The 16,246-nt window shown below is 46.1% G+C and overlaps 1 protein-coding gene across 3 annotated transcripts in view; it reads right to left on the bottom strand.

Annotated features, from left to right (window-relative positions):
• SAMD4A (sterile alpha motif domain containing 4A) overlaps positions 1 to 10,097 on the bottom strand; it is a 205,177-nt gene extending 195,080 nt beyond the window's left edge. The window contains exons 1-2 of one of the 3 annotated variants that reach the window (XM_032405149.1): positions 9,822 to 10,097; positions 7,964 to 8,588 (exon numbers count right to left, since the gene is read on the bottom strand). In XM_032405149.1, coding sequence (XP_032261040.1) covers positions 7,964 to 8,159 — 196 coding nt within the window. In that variant the 5' untranslated portion in view covers positions 8,160 to 8,588; positions 9,822 to 10,097. Of the gene's footprint in view, positions 1 to 7,963; positions 8,589 to 8,725; positions 8,972 to 9,821 lie in introns of those variants that run through there. The other 2 variants (XM_032405151.1, XM_032405150.1) reach the window with 2 other exon arrangements.
• Positions 10,098 to 16,246: the final 6,149 nt, after the last annotated feature.

The following is a 16,246-nucleotide window of genomic DNA, read 5'->3' as shown; positions in this document are numbered from 1 at the left end:
CATCACGTATTGGGCGCACATCCTCACACAGAAATGTATACAATGAAAGTCAATGTTCTCTATGTATTTATGCTGCACACACAAACACTTGACTTCTACTGACAGATCAGGATGAGCTGCCTCAGAAATTCCGATGATTGTGCTGTATGGGAGAGCGCTGGGGAAGTAGGAAGAGATCTCTCCCATCCGGTCTCTGGAATTAACACTCCTGCTCTCTCCAGCTCAACTTTACAGCCCATAGCATCAGCAAAAAACGAATCTCTCCTGGAGCCTCATTTTCCATGGGACACTGATCATTAGAATGCCTAGAAATTCCAGCAGGGGCACCTCAAAAAAGCTCAGGGAAATGCTACAACACAGCCCAGCGCTGCTTTCCTCAAATCCAGACTCGTTTCGGGCTGGAAGAGATGGTTCAAATGCCTCTGAGCCAGGGAAAGAAATCACAGTGCTTGGACAGAGATGATTTTCAAACTGCTCTCCTTGGAGTTAGGGTTGGAGGTGGGAAAGGGGAGGGGCATCCACTTCCCATAAGCTTTCATATGAAGTTTCATTTGCAGCAAACAAAAATCTTCTGATACACATCGATAACACTTGAATGCCAGTGCACCAATTACCTCTAAATAACCTTCCACCTCTAATAAGTCTACGATCTTCCCACTCAAAGAGTGGTCCACAGACCTGAAGCAGCTGCAGCCATCACCTGGGGCCTTATCCCAAACACAGACCTCCTCAATCAGAGTTTTCCGTTTAAAAAGATCCCCAAGCCATTTGTGAGCACATTATATTTTGAGAACTAGTCCAAGTGACTTTTGTCTCTTCCTACACCTGTTTAAAAGAACAGGTGTTCTGATCCAAGTAACATATAAAAGTATCCTGTTGGGAGGAGCCAAGAGAACTACTACTAAGTCTCATAATTTTATGGGTAATTTTAGGGATAAAAATATTAGCTGAGCAGGTGTTTCATTTTCCTACCTTTAAATGTTAGAAATCACAGAAGTGTTTGGATTACTCCTTCCATCCAGGAATTCATTCCTGATGAACAACAGGCATCACGCTCCCCTACCTCTAACGTACTCATACTCATCCTTCAAAGGCCCAGGAAGCCTGCCCCTTTCATGGCTCATGCACAGAATCCCCCTATATGTGTGGTTTCCTTAATAAAACTGCGTTAGAGATACTACAAAAGCAAGGAGTGTGTGAGCCTTAAAGCGCTTATTCAAAAGACACATTCAGGTTTACTCCTTCCACTCATAATTTCTTGCACTACCCAGCCCATCCTGTTCTCTCCCTTCCATTCAGCTCCAGGTCCGTTCTCTCGTGGGAACCCCAGTATTTAGTAACTGGTTATGGTCTAACCATTATATATATCGATGCTTGTTTTACCTCCACAACTCAAGTGTGAGTTCCTTGAAAAGAATCATTACACCTACTCACCTTCTGACATGGACCTCCCTCTCTGCTCGGGTATTTGGTGAATGAATATGTCATGAGGAACTGGGTACCACGGTTTCTTACCCAGTACTCTTTGCCAGGTACCAGTTGATGGTATCGTCTACTGTGTAAAAAAAACCCACTGAATCATTTGATTGATTTTTTTCCCTAGTAAACCAAGACGAGGAAAACTGTATTACAATGTTGATATGTGGAGTGGGAGCAAATCCCTACAACTAGCTTAGGAATCCCACAGAGTCACGTGCTCCTGCATAAAAGCAAGCGATTGCGTCCCAAAGCCCACACCAGCTTTTGGAATACAGGCTTCAGAACAAGGCCCTGGCCTTGGACTAGCTCACCGAGAGGGAAAGCTCGGCTCTCATTCTGAAAGTTCTGCCTTCTTTGGGAGATTCCTGCCTCAGGCAGCTTCCACAGAAGCAAAAAATAGCTCAGAGGAGACATCTGATTCTGCATCCTAATCTATGAGAACTGGTGGAAGTCAGGAAGGCCTTAGAAGGAATGATTAGGAGGAAGGGAAAGGAAGGAACCGGCTAAAACTCAAAGCAATAGTTGTATTTAAAAAAGAAAGAGAGCACCACACCTTTCCTAGCAGGTGAGTTATATAGAGCAGTTCACTCAGAGATGCAAACCTCCAAATTTCTCTTCGGATCAAGGAAGAGAGGTATTTTGTCTTTTCTGGTGTTGTCACACTTCTCTTCAGAATCACACCTGTGCAGGATATACTGGGAAGTTTCCGGCTACTTCTCAAGTCCTTGTGACCCTCATTTCACCCTGCTTTGTTTATTGAAACGTAAACAAACCAATTGGATTGCTGTTAAGTTTGTCTGCCTCTTACTCACTTTCACGGGACCTGTTTATAACACATACTCAGTTGCTGAAGCCCTTGAGCACCCAAGCTAAACAACCAAATCCAAGTTCTTCACAACAGAGGGCATAAATGTGCATGACCTGCCACCCATCATGCTAGACTGACCTACAGAAAATGACACCTTAAGTGGAAAGTGCTTCAGATATAAAGTCCTTATACATTTTGTTCAACAAAATGACTTCTGCTTTTTGCATTTACCAACTGAAGGGAAAAAAAGTGTTCACAAGTTATGTAGGAACAGTGGGCCATGACTAAATTTTTTTAGGACCCAACATGATAAAGAATAGAAGAAAGCTGACGTGCAGAAGATGGAGTGAGGCAGATTTGTATCTTTTCAGGGGGTCAAGTCATCTCCACTCTCTTCTTGATAATCCTTTATAATAGAAGAGTTCCTGTCATCTACAAAAACATTATTTATATCAACTGCACGTTCATTAGAGGCAAGTCCACATAAATTAGAAGCAATTTTAAGCCTGAGGGTTAGAAGAGGTCCTCACTGGATTATTAACAAGTAACTTCTGGACAATAACAAGGTTTTATTAGCTCCATTTTACAGATGAGAAAACTGAGGCTCAGAAATTAATTGACCAGCCCACTCTGATTTCAAATCCATATTCTAAGAATCCTTTACAACATATGCCCTCCTATGGATATAAATAAATGCCCACCTGGACAATACCTTCTTTTCTTCTCCACATCAATCCTTTCTTCTCCCCCACAGATCAGTGCTGAGAGCAATAAAGCTGCCCGGAGCTGATGATGCCACCACGTGACCAAAATGGAAACTGAAATGAACCAAACTTTACCTCACTTCTCCCATTTTTGCCTCTCAGAGGATCATGCAAATACTAGAAGCTCTTTCCCAAAAGTGTACAAATACACACACACACACATACACACATACCTTCCATCTTTTAACTCCTTTCCTAAAAGCCTTCTTGGGTTTTCTATCATCTCTGCAGGACTGAGTCCAAACACCTTAGCTGGCAAAATCCCACACACCCACAGCTTCTGTTTTAACTTCAGCCTCTTAGAGGTCAGCATTCTGTACTCTTCTAGCCACTCTGAACTCACTATTTCCTGCACAGGCCCTTTAACAAGGCAACATTTTTATCAAAGCTATCCCTTCTGCTTGAAAAATGCCTTCATGGGGCGCCTGGGTGGCTCAGTTGGTTAAGCGTCTGCCTTCGGCTCAGGTCATGATCCCAGGGTCCTGGGATCGAGTCCCACGTTGGGCTCCCTGCTTAGTGGAGAGCCTGCTTCTCCCTCTCCCTCTGACTGCCTCTTTGCCTACTTGTGTTCTCTCTCTCTCTCTCAGATAAATAAATAAAATCTTTAAAATAAAAAAAAGAAAAATGCCTTCAAGCCTACTCTCTACAATCCTTTGGACATATTGAACCAACTCCTACTTACCTTTCAAAATTCAACTCAAACATATCTCCTCTCCAGTAAAATGTTCTCTGACTCCCCCAGACAATTAGCTGCTAGGTTCACAATGCTCCCAGAAGCCCTCCCTCCACCCCTTTTTATTCCCATATCTATGCTTCAGGACCTATGATACTGTATTAGTCATTTACTCAACACTGGGTATCTATGGACCAGGCTCTGGAATATAGTAAGGTACCTCTGTGTTCCCCACTGCATTACACAGGGGCAGGAGAGCAGTAGGCAGTCAGAAAATGAATGTTGAATGAGTAAGTGAAAGGAAGAACTACACACAAGATCTTCTCCAGTATCATCAGGAAATCTCGATCCTTCTGCTTTCCTTTGACTCCATTTGTGATCTAAAAAAGCAAGTCAGGGTACAGCATACCTACACTATGGAAACCAAACACCATAAAAATCACAGAATCATCATCTTCACCCTCTAATGAAAGTAAATATGTACAGAGGTCCTTTTTCAATTTCCACAATTGTCTTTGTCTCAAGCACTGCCATTTCAGATAATCTTTTCTCTTATATTTAAATTATAAGTAAAGCAACAATCTTTTTGCCATTTATTTACTACAAACATATACAATTGCCCCAGAAAGTATGCACTGTTTTGTAAGTGTTTATGGATTGTACTTGTGAACCTTCATTTGTTACACTGTTTCCATTGCAAAACATATTTCTAGTCCAAATGACAAAAGTCATGAATAAACAATGCCACACAACCTATTTCTCTTTAGGAAACTGCAAATAAAGTCAGTGGGTTCCATTTTTGCCATTTTTATGCATCAGAGGACCTATTAGCCTCAGAAACACTAACCTACAAACTGAGACTGGCCAGAAGTCTCAAGGTTAATCTGGGCTGGTGGCTAAAGTGCACTAATCTAGGATTTGAGGGTTCTGGAAATCAGCCTCTACTTAGGAAGCTGACCATTAGCAATACCCATTGACCAAATCTAGAGGGAAACACACACATACACACACACACACACACACACACACACACACGCACACGCACACACACACACCCCCATAGGGATTGACTCAACCATTTTTTTGGATCTCAGATGACCATGAACCTGAGGCAAAGGATAAACCAGTGAACCACTAAATTCTCAATAAATGCTAAATTTAAGAGACTAAAATGTTAGTATCAAAATACATCCCACAGATCTCAAACAAACCATGTTTAATGTGAAAAATTATCTCTCTCTATTTAAAGTCAGTCCTGGAGAAAACAGAGCCAAGTTCATACTATGACTAATTAAATTTTTTATTATGCTGAGATCATGCCTCAGATATGAATTTGGTTCCCATTCACCAAGGTTTAAAATCTCTCAACACCAGAAGAAATATGTGTTTTTTAATTGATGATTACAAAGTAAAGTAAGTGATACATGATGCTTTTGGTATAGGAAACCTCAGCCAGCCAATGAATGAGTCATTCTACACAGCCTAGTTTTCTGAATGGGTAAGAGCTTTACACACCAAAACCGCCTTGGAGGTTAATTATCTTGAATGTCAATATATTCAAAGTTTATGGCATATTTCCCTCTCTTCTCAAAGAGTGTATTTAAAAACGTACCCTTTTTGGTAGTTCACTCTCATTCATGGTAAACGGTAATTATTGATTTACATATTACAGAGTAATGCCTGCAAGATCAGTTGAGGGCTCCTATCCTCACATTCCCAAACTTTAGGGCTTCTGCTCCCAATTCTTGTGTCTAAAGTTAGAATATTTCTATCTCTTTCCCGGTTGCCAAGCTGTCTGGGGTCACCTTGCACTGCTGGCTAGAGCAGCCCCTCCTCCCATTCTAAAGGTGCTACCCCTAATATGATATGGATTATTTTTCACATTAAAAAAAAATGTTAGGATTGTTGTCTAAAGTAAGTATGTTCTGAGAAAGGGTTTGAAGTAGTCTCCCACACTTTCTGTCCTCTATTCTGATTGCTGAGTGGGCATTTCTGCCCCTTTCCTTGTTCTTGGCTAGGTTCCAGATACGTGAGAGAGCCATACTCCAGACATGGATAGACCATGACACATCTTGATGCTCTTTATGATCCCCATACAGAAGTAAACTGAGCCATCACACACTTCACTAATGAATTTCTGTCCTGGCCACACAACAAAACAAGTGCAAAGTTTTCCAAGGAAGCAAAATCTCTGGGTTGAATGATTAATTCAGAAACTGGAAAATGGTCCCTGTCTTACATAATGGCTCTAGATTTGGTACCTCTACAGCATGTGGCAGCATGAGCAGGTGGGCTTACACAAATAAGTGTAGTAAAATAAAATTTGGAGGTGGGGGGAGAGGAATTACCAAGTGAGTTTTAAAAACTCAGAGAAGTTCATTTTTTTCTTGGTTTATTAAATGGCAAGGTTTTTAAAGTAAGCAACTTTTTACACCACACACTGAATGCTTTCACTTACTGAACTGTTGCTACGTGGGGAAAAGTCTCCTTTAACTCAAAGGGCAAAAATGTTGCTCTAACACTTGAGTCACCTAAAGATTAATTATCATTATTTGAAATAGTGCCTACAAGCAGTGAAGTCAAGCATTCAACATCAATTACTATACTGAAATCCTCTGCATTCTATAACACACAAAAGTTTACATAACCTTGCTTGTCAAACCTGAGAAAACAAAATCAAGCAGCTGAACCAGGCTACCCTGTCATATCAAGGACAGGAGTCAAGAGAGTAGATCACGGCTTTTCCTAGTTATGCTTCCACACCCTTATGAAGGAGGCTGGCCCTTCAGCTATTTATAAATGTGGAACTGAACAGAAAGGGCCCTGCCCCTGCCACCCCTGTGAGTAACCGGGTGGGCTGTTTGGGCTCGGGCTGAATCCCAGTGGGGCCTGTGGATCTCTCTCAGTGTGGCCTTCCACACTTGGCAGCACAGGGACCTCTGGGTTCGGTCCTGTCTGGTCAGGAAAAGGGCTGTGAGGATTTCCCGGCTGACTTCCAGCCTATGATTCTATATATGGAAACATCCCATCCAAGGGTTTTCAGCGTCAAGAGCACCACACCAGGGAGTAGGAGTAAGGAGGAGGCCCGCTCTCCTCTTGCTGCCCTGACGGCACACGCGCTCACTTTAGTGTCTCCCAGGCCCTGCCGCCCTGGACTGGACCGTGTCATCAAATGGCAGCCCAGACCTCTGCTGAGTCTTGCAGGCTGGCGGCTTTAACATGGAACAGCTGGAAGAGGACCCTGCATTCTTTTCTCTGCCTAAACACTGGGGGCTCTGTTCACCCTCCTGCTGCAGCATGAACTAAAGAATTTCCCCTATCCAAAATTACAACCAACAGACCTTTCCCCATCCCCCAACCTCACCCCCACCTCCCCACCCCAGGATATAATTTCAGTCTGTCACCACCCATGCTAGCAAATAGAAAACTGCTGAACCTTCCCAGTATATTCACTTTCTATACTAGTTGAGATGTCTGTAACTACTAGCAGAGTAATATGAAACAATTCTGTTATATTCAGTGAAGTTTTCCAACAAAAAGCATTACGGACCCTGATTCATGCCTGCTCTCCACCGAGACCCTTTCTATAAGATCCTTTCTACAAGATCCGTGTCAGTACGATAAGGTCGTGATTGATAAATATAACCCCATAGAATACAAACTGCAAATATCATTTTAATAGTCTGTAGTGTCACCTGCATCTTAGTCTGAAGACAGAGCTCTAAAACTGGAATATCCATGGGGGAAAAATGAATAATAAAATTGAATTTCCATGTATTCCTCATACAGCCTAATCAAAGCTTGGCTTTCTGAAGGGCAGTCCGGCTTCTTCATATGTTGCTGAAATCCAGAGAGCCACGTTGCCCAAAAGAAGAAGAAGAAGAAGGAAAAAAAAAAAAAACAAACCAGAAAATCCAGACTCTACGTGACCTGACTTACTTATTTCCCAGGAAACTGCATGAGAGAAAAATCAATCATTCATGCTACCGTGGCTACCACACGGAATGGGCTGAAGGAGTTGACAGTGGGCAAAACCCCAAAGCGGCCAGCGGAGGTAAGTGGGCGGCAAGGAAGGGGGGGCGGGGGGGGTGAGGTGCCAAGGGCCCCGGGCTCGCGCCCTCCGTGTACCCGCCGAGAGGCGGCCGGGGGCGGGGCCCTGGCCGGAGGCTGGGAAACAGGAGCGGGTGGGGGAAGGAGGAAGGGGGGTAACAGGCGGGAGAGCCGTAGCCGCGCACTTACCGGGGCTGTTGGCCTCGCCTTCGAGGACGTGCAGCTCGGCGCAGTCGGCCAGCGAGTGCTCCAGGCAGAGCTGGAGGAAGCGGGCCTGGGTCTGGCTCACGCGCTTAAGCAGCGACAGCAGCGCAACAGTCTGCTCGCACTCGTTCCAGCCCTTAAACCAGCCCGCCAGCACCCCGACCTGGTCGCGAAACATCATGGTTAGGGGTCGGCCCTCGGTCTACGAAGCCCCCTCGGCGCCCCAGCCCGCCCCGCCCGCCCCAAAGTTTGGCGGAGCCGCAGCCCCGCGGCCGCCGGAGACGCGTTCCGGTTCCAAGGTGGCTCTGGTGCCCGGACGCTGCAGGTACTGCCTCGGCTCCTGCCTCTCTCGTCTGGTTTCAGTTACGTTCCGGTGGTTCTGGCTGATTTCCCCAGAGATGATGACAGAAAGTAGCGCGGAAATGTTTCTTTTAAAAAAAATAACGATTAAAAAAAAAATTCCCCACAAGGCACACAAACTGAAAGAATGCTCTCTTTCCCCCCCCCTTCTCGCAGCTTCGGGATGGTGATTTCCGGCGTCCCGGGGTCTCTTCCCCGCTGGGCGGCAGCTCGGACCCTTCACACCCGCATTCCCGAGCGGCGATCACCACTGGAAGGAGAGAAAGGCTGCAGTGAGACCTCGGCCAGCGAGAGAGCGCGCCCGGGAAACGAGCGCATCAGAGGGGGCGGGGGGGGTGCGCCCCGCGGAGGGTTTGGTCCCCCAAATTCCGGCGGCCCCCTCCGCACCCGGATGCGAGAGAGGAGCTATTCCCGTTCTGGGAATGGCGAGAAGCCTCCTTCCCAGGTGCGGGAGGAGACCGCACGGCTTCCTGTTGCTGCCGCTGCGAACGACCGGTGCTCCCCACACGCCCCACCCGGGGTGGCCTCGAGGGCTGAGCCTGCAGACGCCAGCACCAGCAACAGATCCTCGCGCGGAAAACTTGCAATGCGGCTGCGAAGGGGTGCGGGGGTGGGGGTGGGGGCTAACGCAAAACAGAGGCGGAGGCAGCAGCGGCCCGAGTTCCTTCCTCCTCCTCCTCCTCCTCTTCTACCTCCTCCTCCTTCTCTACCTCCTCCTCTACCACCTCCTCCTCTCCTCCTCCTCCACCACCACCTCCCAGGGAAGCAGCCGAGCGGCTGCAGCTCCATCTACAGCAACAGCCAGCATCTCCACCGCCAGGCGCCCCTCTGGATTTAGGCCGTGAGCAGCCGCGGCTGCAGCTCGAGACAAAAATAAACTCCCCACCCAGAGCTCCGCGCCCAGCGGGCGGAGGCGCAGCCGGAGCCCCGGCTCCCCCGCGCCGCGCCGCTCCAGCCCACCCGGCAGGTCTCCGAGGGCCTGCTTTGCCCAGAGCGATCAGATGTGTGCGTGCGTGTGCGTTTGTGGGTACGAGCGTGTGTGCTTTCGGCATTCTGCTCTGACTGCCGCCGCCTACGGGCGGGTCCGGCCGGCCCAGCGCCTCGCCCGCGCTTCCCAGGCCGAAGACAGCACGGCCCCGGGCGCGCGCCAAGCGCGGAGACAGCCCGAGCCCGAAACACTGCTTCCCCCGGCGGGCAGGGCGGCTCCGCCGAGACTGCGGCTCCACGCCGCCCGCACACGCCCCCCAACGACCGCAAAGAAGAAAGTTCAGCTTCGGGGGCTCCCCCAATCCTATCCCTGTCGGGGTGGCCGCCAGCGGCGGAGAGAAGAGCCCAGCGGCTCAGCCCTCGAGGGGCCGCTCGCTGCCAGCCTCCGGCTTCCCGCCTCCCAGAAGTTCTCGGGCAGAGGGGGAAGTCTCTCGGGTAGGGGACCCCCAGTGACCGGCGGGTCCCCTCCCGGGGTCTCAAGGGTGGGGGCGCTCACCTCGGCGCGGCTCATCCCGGCTGCTCGGGGCCCCACGCGTGGGTCGGGGGCCGCGGCGGCTCTCAGCGGGGTTGCGGGCGCCCGGAGCGTGGGCCGCGGGCCATGCCGTCGGGGCGGGCGGCGCTGAGAGAGTGCGGCGCTGCGGGTCCGGGCCGCCGCCGCCGCCGCTGCTGCTGCCTCCAGTGTCGGCTCGGGGAGGACTGAGCCGCCGGAGCCGGAGCTCCCCACATGCTACTGATTAACATACACCATTACATCATGGGCTTGGCAGGGAGCGCCCGAGAGGGGGGAGAGGAACCCGGGCGGCGGCGGCGGCACGCGGGGGGGAGTCGGGGGGAGGATCCCCGACCCGGCCGGCGACTGGGGTGGGGGGGAGCAGATTCCTAAGTGGGGACCAGAAAAGGGGAGGGGAGCGGAGAGGGAGGAGCCGGATGGCGCAGAGGGGTCGGGTTGGAAGAACCGCCCGGCAGAGGGAAGAAGTTTGGGGAAGGGGAGGGGTCCGAGTGAATTCCTCCCCTGGCCGCCAGCGAGTTCTGGAGAGGTCGGGGCCCTAGAGCCGCGGGAGTGCAGGCAGTAGAGGACCCGAAGGGCGCTTGAGAGGGGGCGGTGCTGCCACCGGCTGCTCGTCCTTGGGAATGTGGTTCGCCGACTCGGGTGACCCCTGGGTCCTACTGGGGTCCGGGGGGTAGCAGATCGGCTTGGCCCGCGGGCGGTGGAGACCCGGGGTCACTGCCGCCGGGGGGGGGGGCGTGGGCGGATTCCGGGGGTCGCGAAGCAAAGGGCGAAGGAAACCGAGGGGCGGTACGCAGAGCTGGACGTGCGTGGGTGCTGGGCTCCATGTGGCCCTCGTCCGAGGGGCGCGATCAGTGCCCGGCCTGATCACCCCTCACCGGGCTCTGGCCTTGGCGGCCCTTTGCTCTTGTCGGCGGCCTCGCGGGCGACCCGGCGCCCCTCTTGGGCCTCGCTCTCCCCTGGGGAAGCCGCCCGACTTCTGGGGCCAGCCTGGGAGCTATGCTAGGCGCGCGGGCTGTGGCCGCGGGCCCGGAGTGGAGAAGAGCGCCGCCCTGGGCGGCAGGAAGGCAAGCGAGGCCACCTGTCAGCGCGTCTGAGTCCCCTGGCTGGGCAGTTTACCTGGACCGGGACAGTGCGCGAGGCCCAGGCCGGGCCTGGGTCAGAGGTCCACATGCGCGGGAGAGAATAGGGGGGTGCGGCGGGGAGTGGAGAGGCACCGGGTGGGCTGCACGAGTGCTGCCGGCTAGTCTCGAAAGTAGAGGATTGGTTAAAAATCCCCTAAACCCTAAAAATCGCTGTACCTTCTATTATCAGGTGAATATTCACGGGTGGACTTGATGGCCAAAGCCGGCTATCTCCGTGTTTTCAGTGAAACACTGAGCCCCTCTCCAGTAACTTGAAGCTTTGTTTATAAAAGAGTACTTCTGAGAAATCAGTGAAATGCGCGCTTCAGACCCAGCCTTCCCTACTCCCGCTAACACAATATTTTTGTAGATAAAGTATTTGAGATATTATTCCACTAATTAACATTTCCGTTTTTCAACTCCAGCATATGTCACTGGAATTTCAATCCTGCCTTCCTTCCTCAAACCTAGTTTCTGCACCGTTTACTTCGTGTCAGACATGTGACAGCACCTAACTCTCTATTGGGGGTATTAAAAAGTCTTGTGGGGAGCTGCAAAAGTTTAGGTGTTATTAAAATAGGGTATGTGAATGATTTTTTAAGTTCATTATTAACCAGCCAGGAAAAGCATCTGCATAATTTAATGAATATTTTCCCTAAAATCGAGACTTCTAAAGTCTGTGTTTTAGTTTTGTTTTGTTTTGTTATTAGAGAGGCAGAAAGTCTTGTCATCATTTGCTCCAAGACATTACTATCCATTAGCTAGTCCTTAGTAATAACTTCGATCAGGAAATGGGGAGGAGGGTTAGAGCAGTCTACCCTGGTATATACCTTGTTATCAATGGAAGCCAAAGTACGAGTTCCGCATCTGAGGCTTTTGAAATCGCCAAGGGTGATTTTTGTTAAGAAAGTGAAAGAAATGTCAGTTTCATTAACTTATTTATTGTCACCTGCATATTACTGAAGGAATAGTAAAACTAAAAAACAAAACAAACCCAACAAACCTTAAGGCAAATTTTCAAGAATTCTTATGCTGAAGAAAGAAGACACTGCCACCTACTGGAAAAATGTAGTCCTTACAGCAGCCTTTAACCTAGGAAAAGATCTTGATTTAGCTAATTTTTGACCTATTTTTAAGAAATACAAAGATAAGCATGAATGAGTTACCAGTCCCCCTTGTTTTTGTGGGTTCACAATACTCGTAATTTCCCTTGCCTCTGGGCCTTTTCTCTGATGAGAAAGGGAGAATAGATAAAACCCAGTGATGCTGCTTCATTATTCTGAGGAGTGAAGTCAAGACTCCAAAGGAAGGAAAGTAATACTATCAGCTAAATATATGTTTTTGTATTAAATGTAGAATTTTTCCATATGAACCTGTGTCCAGTTTTTATGGATAATTAAGAAGTGGCTTGGAATGCCTGGGTGGCTCAGTTGGTTAAGTGTCTGCCTTCAGCTCAGGTCATGATCCCAGGGTTCTGGGATGGAGTCCTGAGTAGGCCTTCCTACTCACTGGGGGGTCTGCTTCTCCCTTTTCCTCTGCTGCTCCCCTGCTTGTGCTCTCTCTCTCACTCTCTCTCTTTCTCTGACAAATAAATAAAATCTTTTGAAAAAAAGTGGCTAACAAGTACTAAAAATCTACACCACTTGGAAAAGGAATGAAAATATGAGCTAAAAGATATTATTAATATGTCTATGTTCACTATTTTTCTATTTATTCATTTGAAAAATACCTATGGTTCACCTACTTTGTTCCAGGCACTGAATCAGGCAGTGAGTACACAGAGCACAGGTACTGAGTCCATAATGGTGTATCAACCAGAAGATTTTCTGTAAATTAGCATTCTTTTAACATTCTTTTGCTTTTCTCCTTCCTAGAATCTGGGAAGGGAAGAAATTGGTGTTTGCTTAGTGAATAATACTTTTGATCAAATAACTCATGTTCAAATGTTTCAAAGATGACTAAGTCCAGATAAATCAGTGCTATGTTTATAAATCACTGCTTAAGAAAATGTCTAGGTAGGGGCGCCTGGGTGGCTCAGTCGTTACATGTCTGCCTTCGGCTCAGGTCATGATCCCAGAGTCCTGGGATCGAGCCCCACGTCGGGCTCCCTGCTCAGTGGGGAGCCTGCTTCTCCCTCTCCCACTCCCCCTGCTTGTGTTCCCTCTCTCGCTGTGTCTCTCTCTGTCAAATAAATAAAATCTTTAAAAGAAAAAAAATGTCTAGGTATTGGGGTGCCGGGGTGACTCAGTTGGTTAGGTGTCTGCCTTCAGCTCAGGTCATGACCCCAGGGTCCTGGGAGCCTGCTTGTCCCTCTCCCTCTGCAGCTACCCCTGCCTGTGCTCTCATTCTCTCTCTGTCAAATAAATAAATAAAACCTTCGGAAAAAAAAAAAGATGTCTAGGTATTGTTTGTATCAATAAGATATCTCCAGGAGCCCATGTCTATATATTTTAAATTCATATTTCTTCTAGTAGTAATAAGATAAAACAAGAAAAGGAAGTGCATTAGTTATAGAGATAAGTCATCTTTATTTGCTGTATGAATTAGCAAAAGTATTAAAATCTCCACATAAAGGCAAAAGACAATGTATAGTTATCATTCAGTCATTTATATATATTGAGTATTTATTCTGTGTCAGGTCCTCAAGATACAATATTGAAGATAGATGGTGTTTTCTATCTAACATAAAAGCATATATATATATACACACACATATGATTTGTATTTAATATATAAATATAGTATATTTAATTTATAAGGAAAATGTAATAATAAAACAAATGGTAATAAATAATAATAAAATAATAATAATAAACAAAAATGATAAAAAATAAAAATTTCATATATCCATTACATATTAAAATATATTTTATTGCATATATGCATAGGAAAAGGTGTTGAAAAGATTTCCACCAAAATGGTAACTACTCATGATTTTCTCTGGATGGTAGAATTACTGAGGATTATAATCTTGTTTCTCTATATTTTCTAATTTTTCTACCATATGTACAAAAGTTGAAACAAAACAAAACACTGCATAAGCTCAGGACCACTGACTAAACTTAAATTTAGAAAGTATCCTAAAAAAAAACCACACTGTAAAAATTACGTCTTCAACTTCCAATCATTGTTTAGGGGGTCTGTTTGCTTCCTCCCTGGGTCTTGTCTCAGCCTCATTACTAAATCTCCCGGCCTCAACTCTAGTCTTTCCAGGCCCCGTTCAGACACTTCCTGTGGTTTCTGAATCAACATTGAATACATTCCAGGCTCTTTGGCCTGAAATACAAAGACTCCAGCATTTGGCTACTATCTGCTGCTCTGGACTTTACTTCCGAATTTCATTCACTAATTCGTTCAACAAGAAGTATTTATTGAGTATAAATCACTGTGCTGGGCAAATAGAGGATACAAAGGTAGAAGGAAGGCATGGTCTCTTCAACCTCTAGTGGAGAACATAAACTATGCGTGCACACACACTTCACTAAAAGGTACAATACTCAGTGGGTCTAGGGGAAGACCTCCCACAGTGTTGAACGAGACCAATGGAGGCAGAAATTTTGCCAGAAAATTCAGAAAAACACTATGCATCCGGTGCATTTTGAGTTGGTGCTCATTGGATGAATAGTTTCAACAGAGATGGGCAAAATTTTAAACACTGATAACATCTGGTGGGAGCCAGGTTGTATAGATGTTTGTACTAGCAAAGTGTCCTGAGAACTCCGTCTTTCTATACTTTCAGTCCACGTTTCTTCTAGCAGTTATAAGATTAAACAAGGAGAAGAAATGCAGGCCTTCCCAGACTTTACTGGGAAGATCCAACAGTATCTACTAAATTAGGCATATCCTTTAACCTGACAATCTCATTTTTAGGAATCTATCCTACTGAAGCTACAGCATCATTACTACAAGGTATACAAAAATATACAAGAATCTTAATACAAGAATGTTAATTTTAGCATTGTTTATGAAGCAAAACACTAGACTGCTTATCTGTAGAGGAATGTATGAATAAATTATCAAACCTCCATACTATAAATCTTTTACAGCTATTTTTAAAAATGAGTTATAGTTGGAAAAATGCATCAGAATATGATGGATTGATGGATAAATAGAGGGATACATAGGTAAAGTAATATGTGATAAATATGACAAAATGTTAATTGTAGAATCTAGAGTGTATAGGTGTTTAACATTCAATTCTTCCAATTTTTTTATATGTTCATGTTTATAACAAATTGTTAGGAATCAAAATGATAAGTCAAATTTCATGTATTGATCTAGAAATAAGCTTATGTAAAGTTGTAGAATAATGTCTATGCTATGATTCTGTTTTTGTGGTTAAGAGACCCACCTCTAAAGCAAGAGTCTTAGGTCTTGGAACACAGTCCAACACGTCCTAGCCATTTGACCTTTTACTAGTCACTTCCCACTCTGTGCTTAGTTTCATTGGTAACAAATCTACCTCATTATTGTTATGAGTAAATAAGTTAATACATTTAAGTTTCTCTAAAACAGTACAGGCATATAGTAAGTGTTCGATAATGTTATTATTAAATACGATTGTTTGAGAGGGGAAAGAGGTTATGTGGGATGGGAGAGAGCAAACAAATCTTTGTCTCTATAAATATGCTATAAATACAAATATACATAGATTTGTATGGGACTGTTTGTTTGTATGTTTGGTACAACCCCATGAGAGAACAATCAGACAAATCCAGAAAGAGGGCCATTCTCCAAGACAACTGGTCTGGAAAAAATGGTGGAAGGACTGTTCTAGATTAAAAGAGACAAAAGACACATAACAACCATATGCAATGTGTTATCCTTGATTGCCTCCAGGTTTGAAAAAAATAGCTATAACACATATTACATTTGGGGGACAATTGGGGAAATTTTGAGCATAGGCTTGGAATTAGCTGATATTAAGGCAATTATTATTAGCTTTGTTAGATGTGACTATGATATTGTGGTTATGAAACAGAATACTTTTTTGTTGTTTTCTAAGGATATTCATACTGAGGTGTTTGGTTGAGGGGTCAAGGGGTCACGATGTCTGCAGCTTACTTCGAAATTGTTCAGCAAGAGGTGCCCAGGTGGTTCAGTGGGTTAAGGATCTCAGCTCAGGTCTTGATCTCAGGATTATGAGTTCAAACCCCGTTTTGGTCTCGAAGATGGGCATGGAGCCGACTTTAAAAAAAAGAAAAGAAAGAAAGAAAGAAATTGTTCAGCAAAAAGGTACATCGATAAAATGAATGTGGCAAATGCTGAACCAGGTAGTGAGTGTAATGT

Source organism: Phoca vitulina, unplaced genomic scaffold (assembly GCF_004348235.1).
Source record: "Phoca vitulina isolate PV1807 unplaced genomic scaffold, GSC_HSeal_1.0 scaffold7, whole genome shotgun sequence".
NCBI lineage: Eukaryota > Metazoa > Chordata > Mammalia > Carnivora > Phocidae > Phoca > Phoca vitulina.
This window is presented reverse-complemented; position numbering and strand designations above follow the sequence as displayed.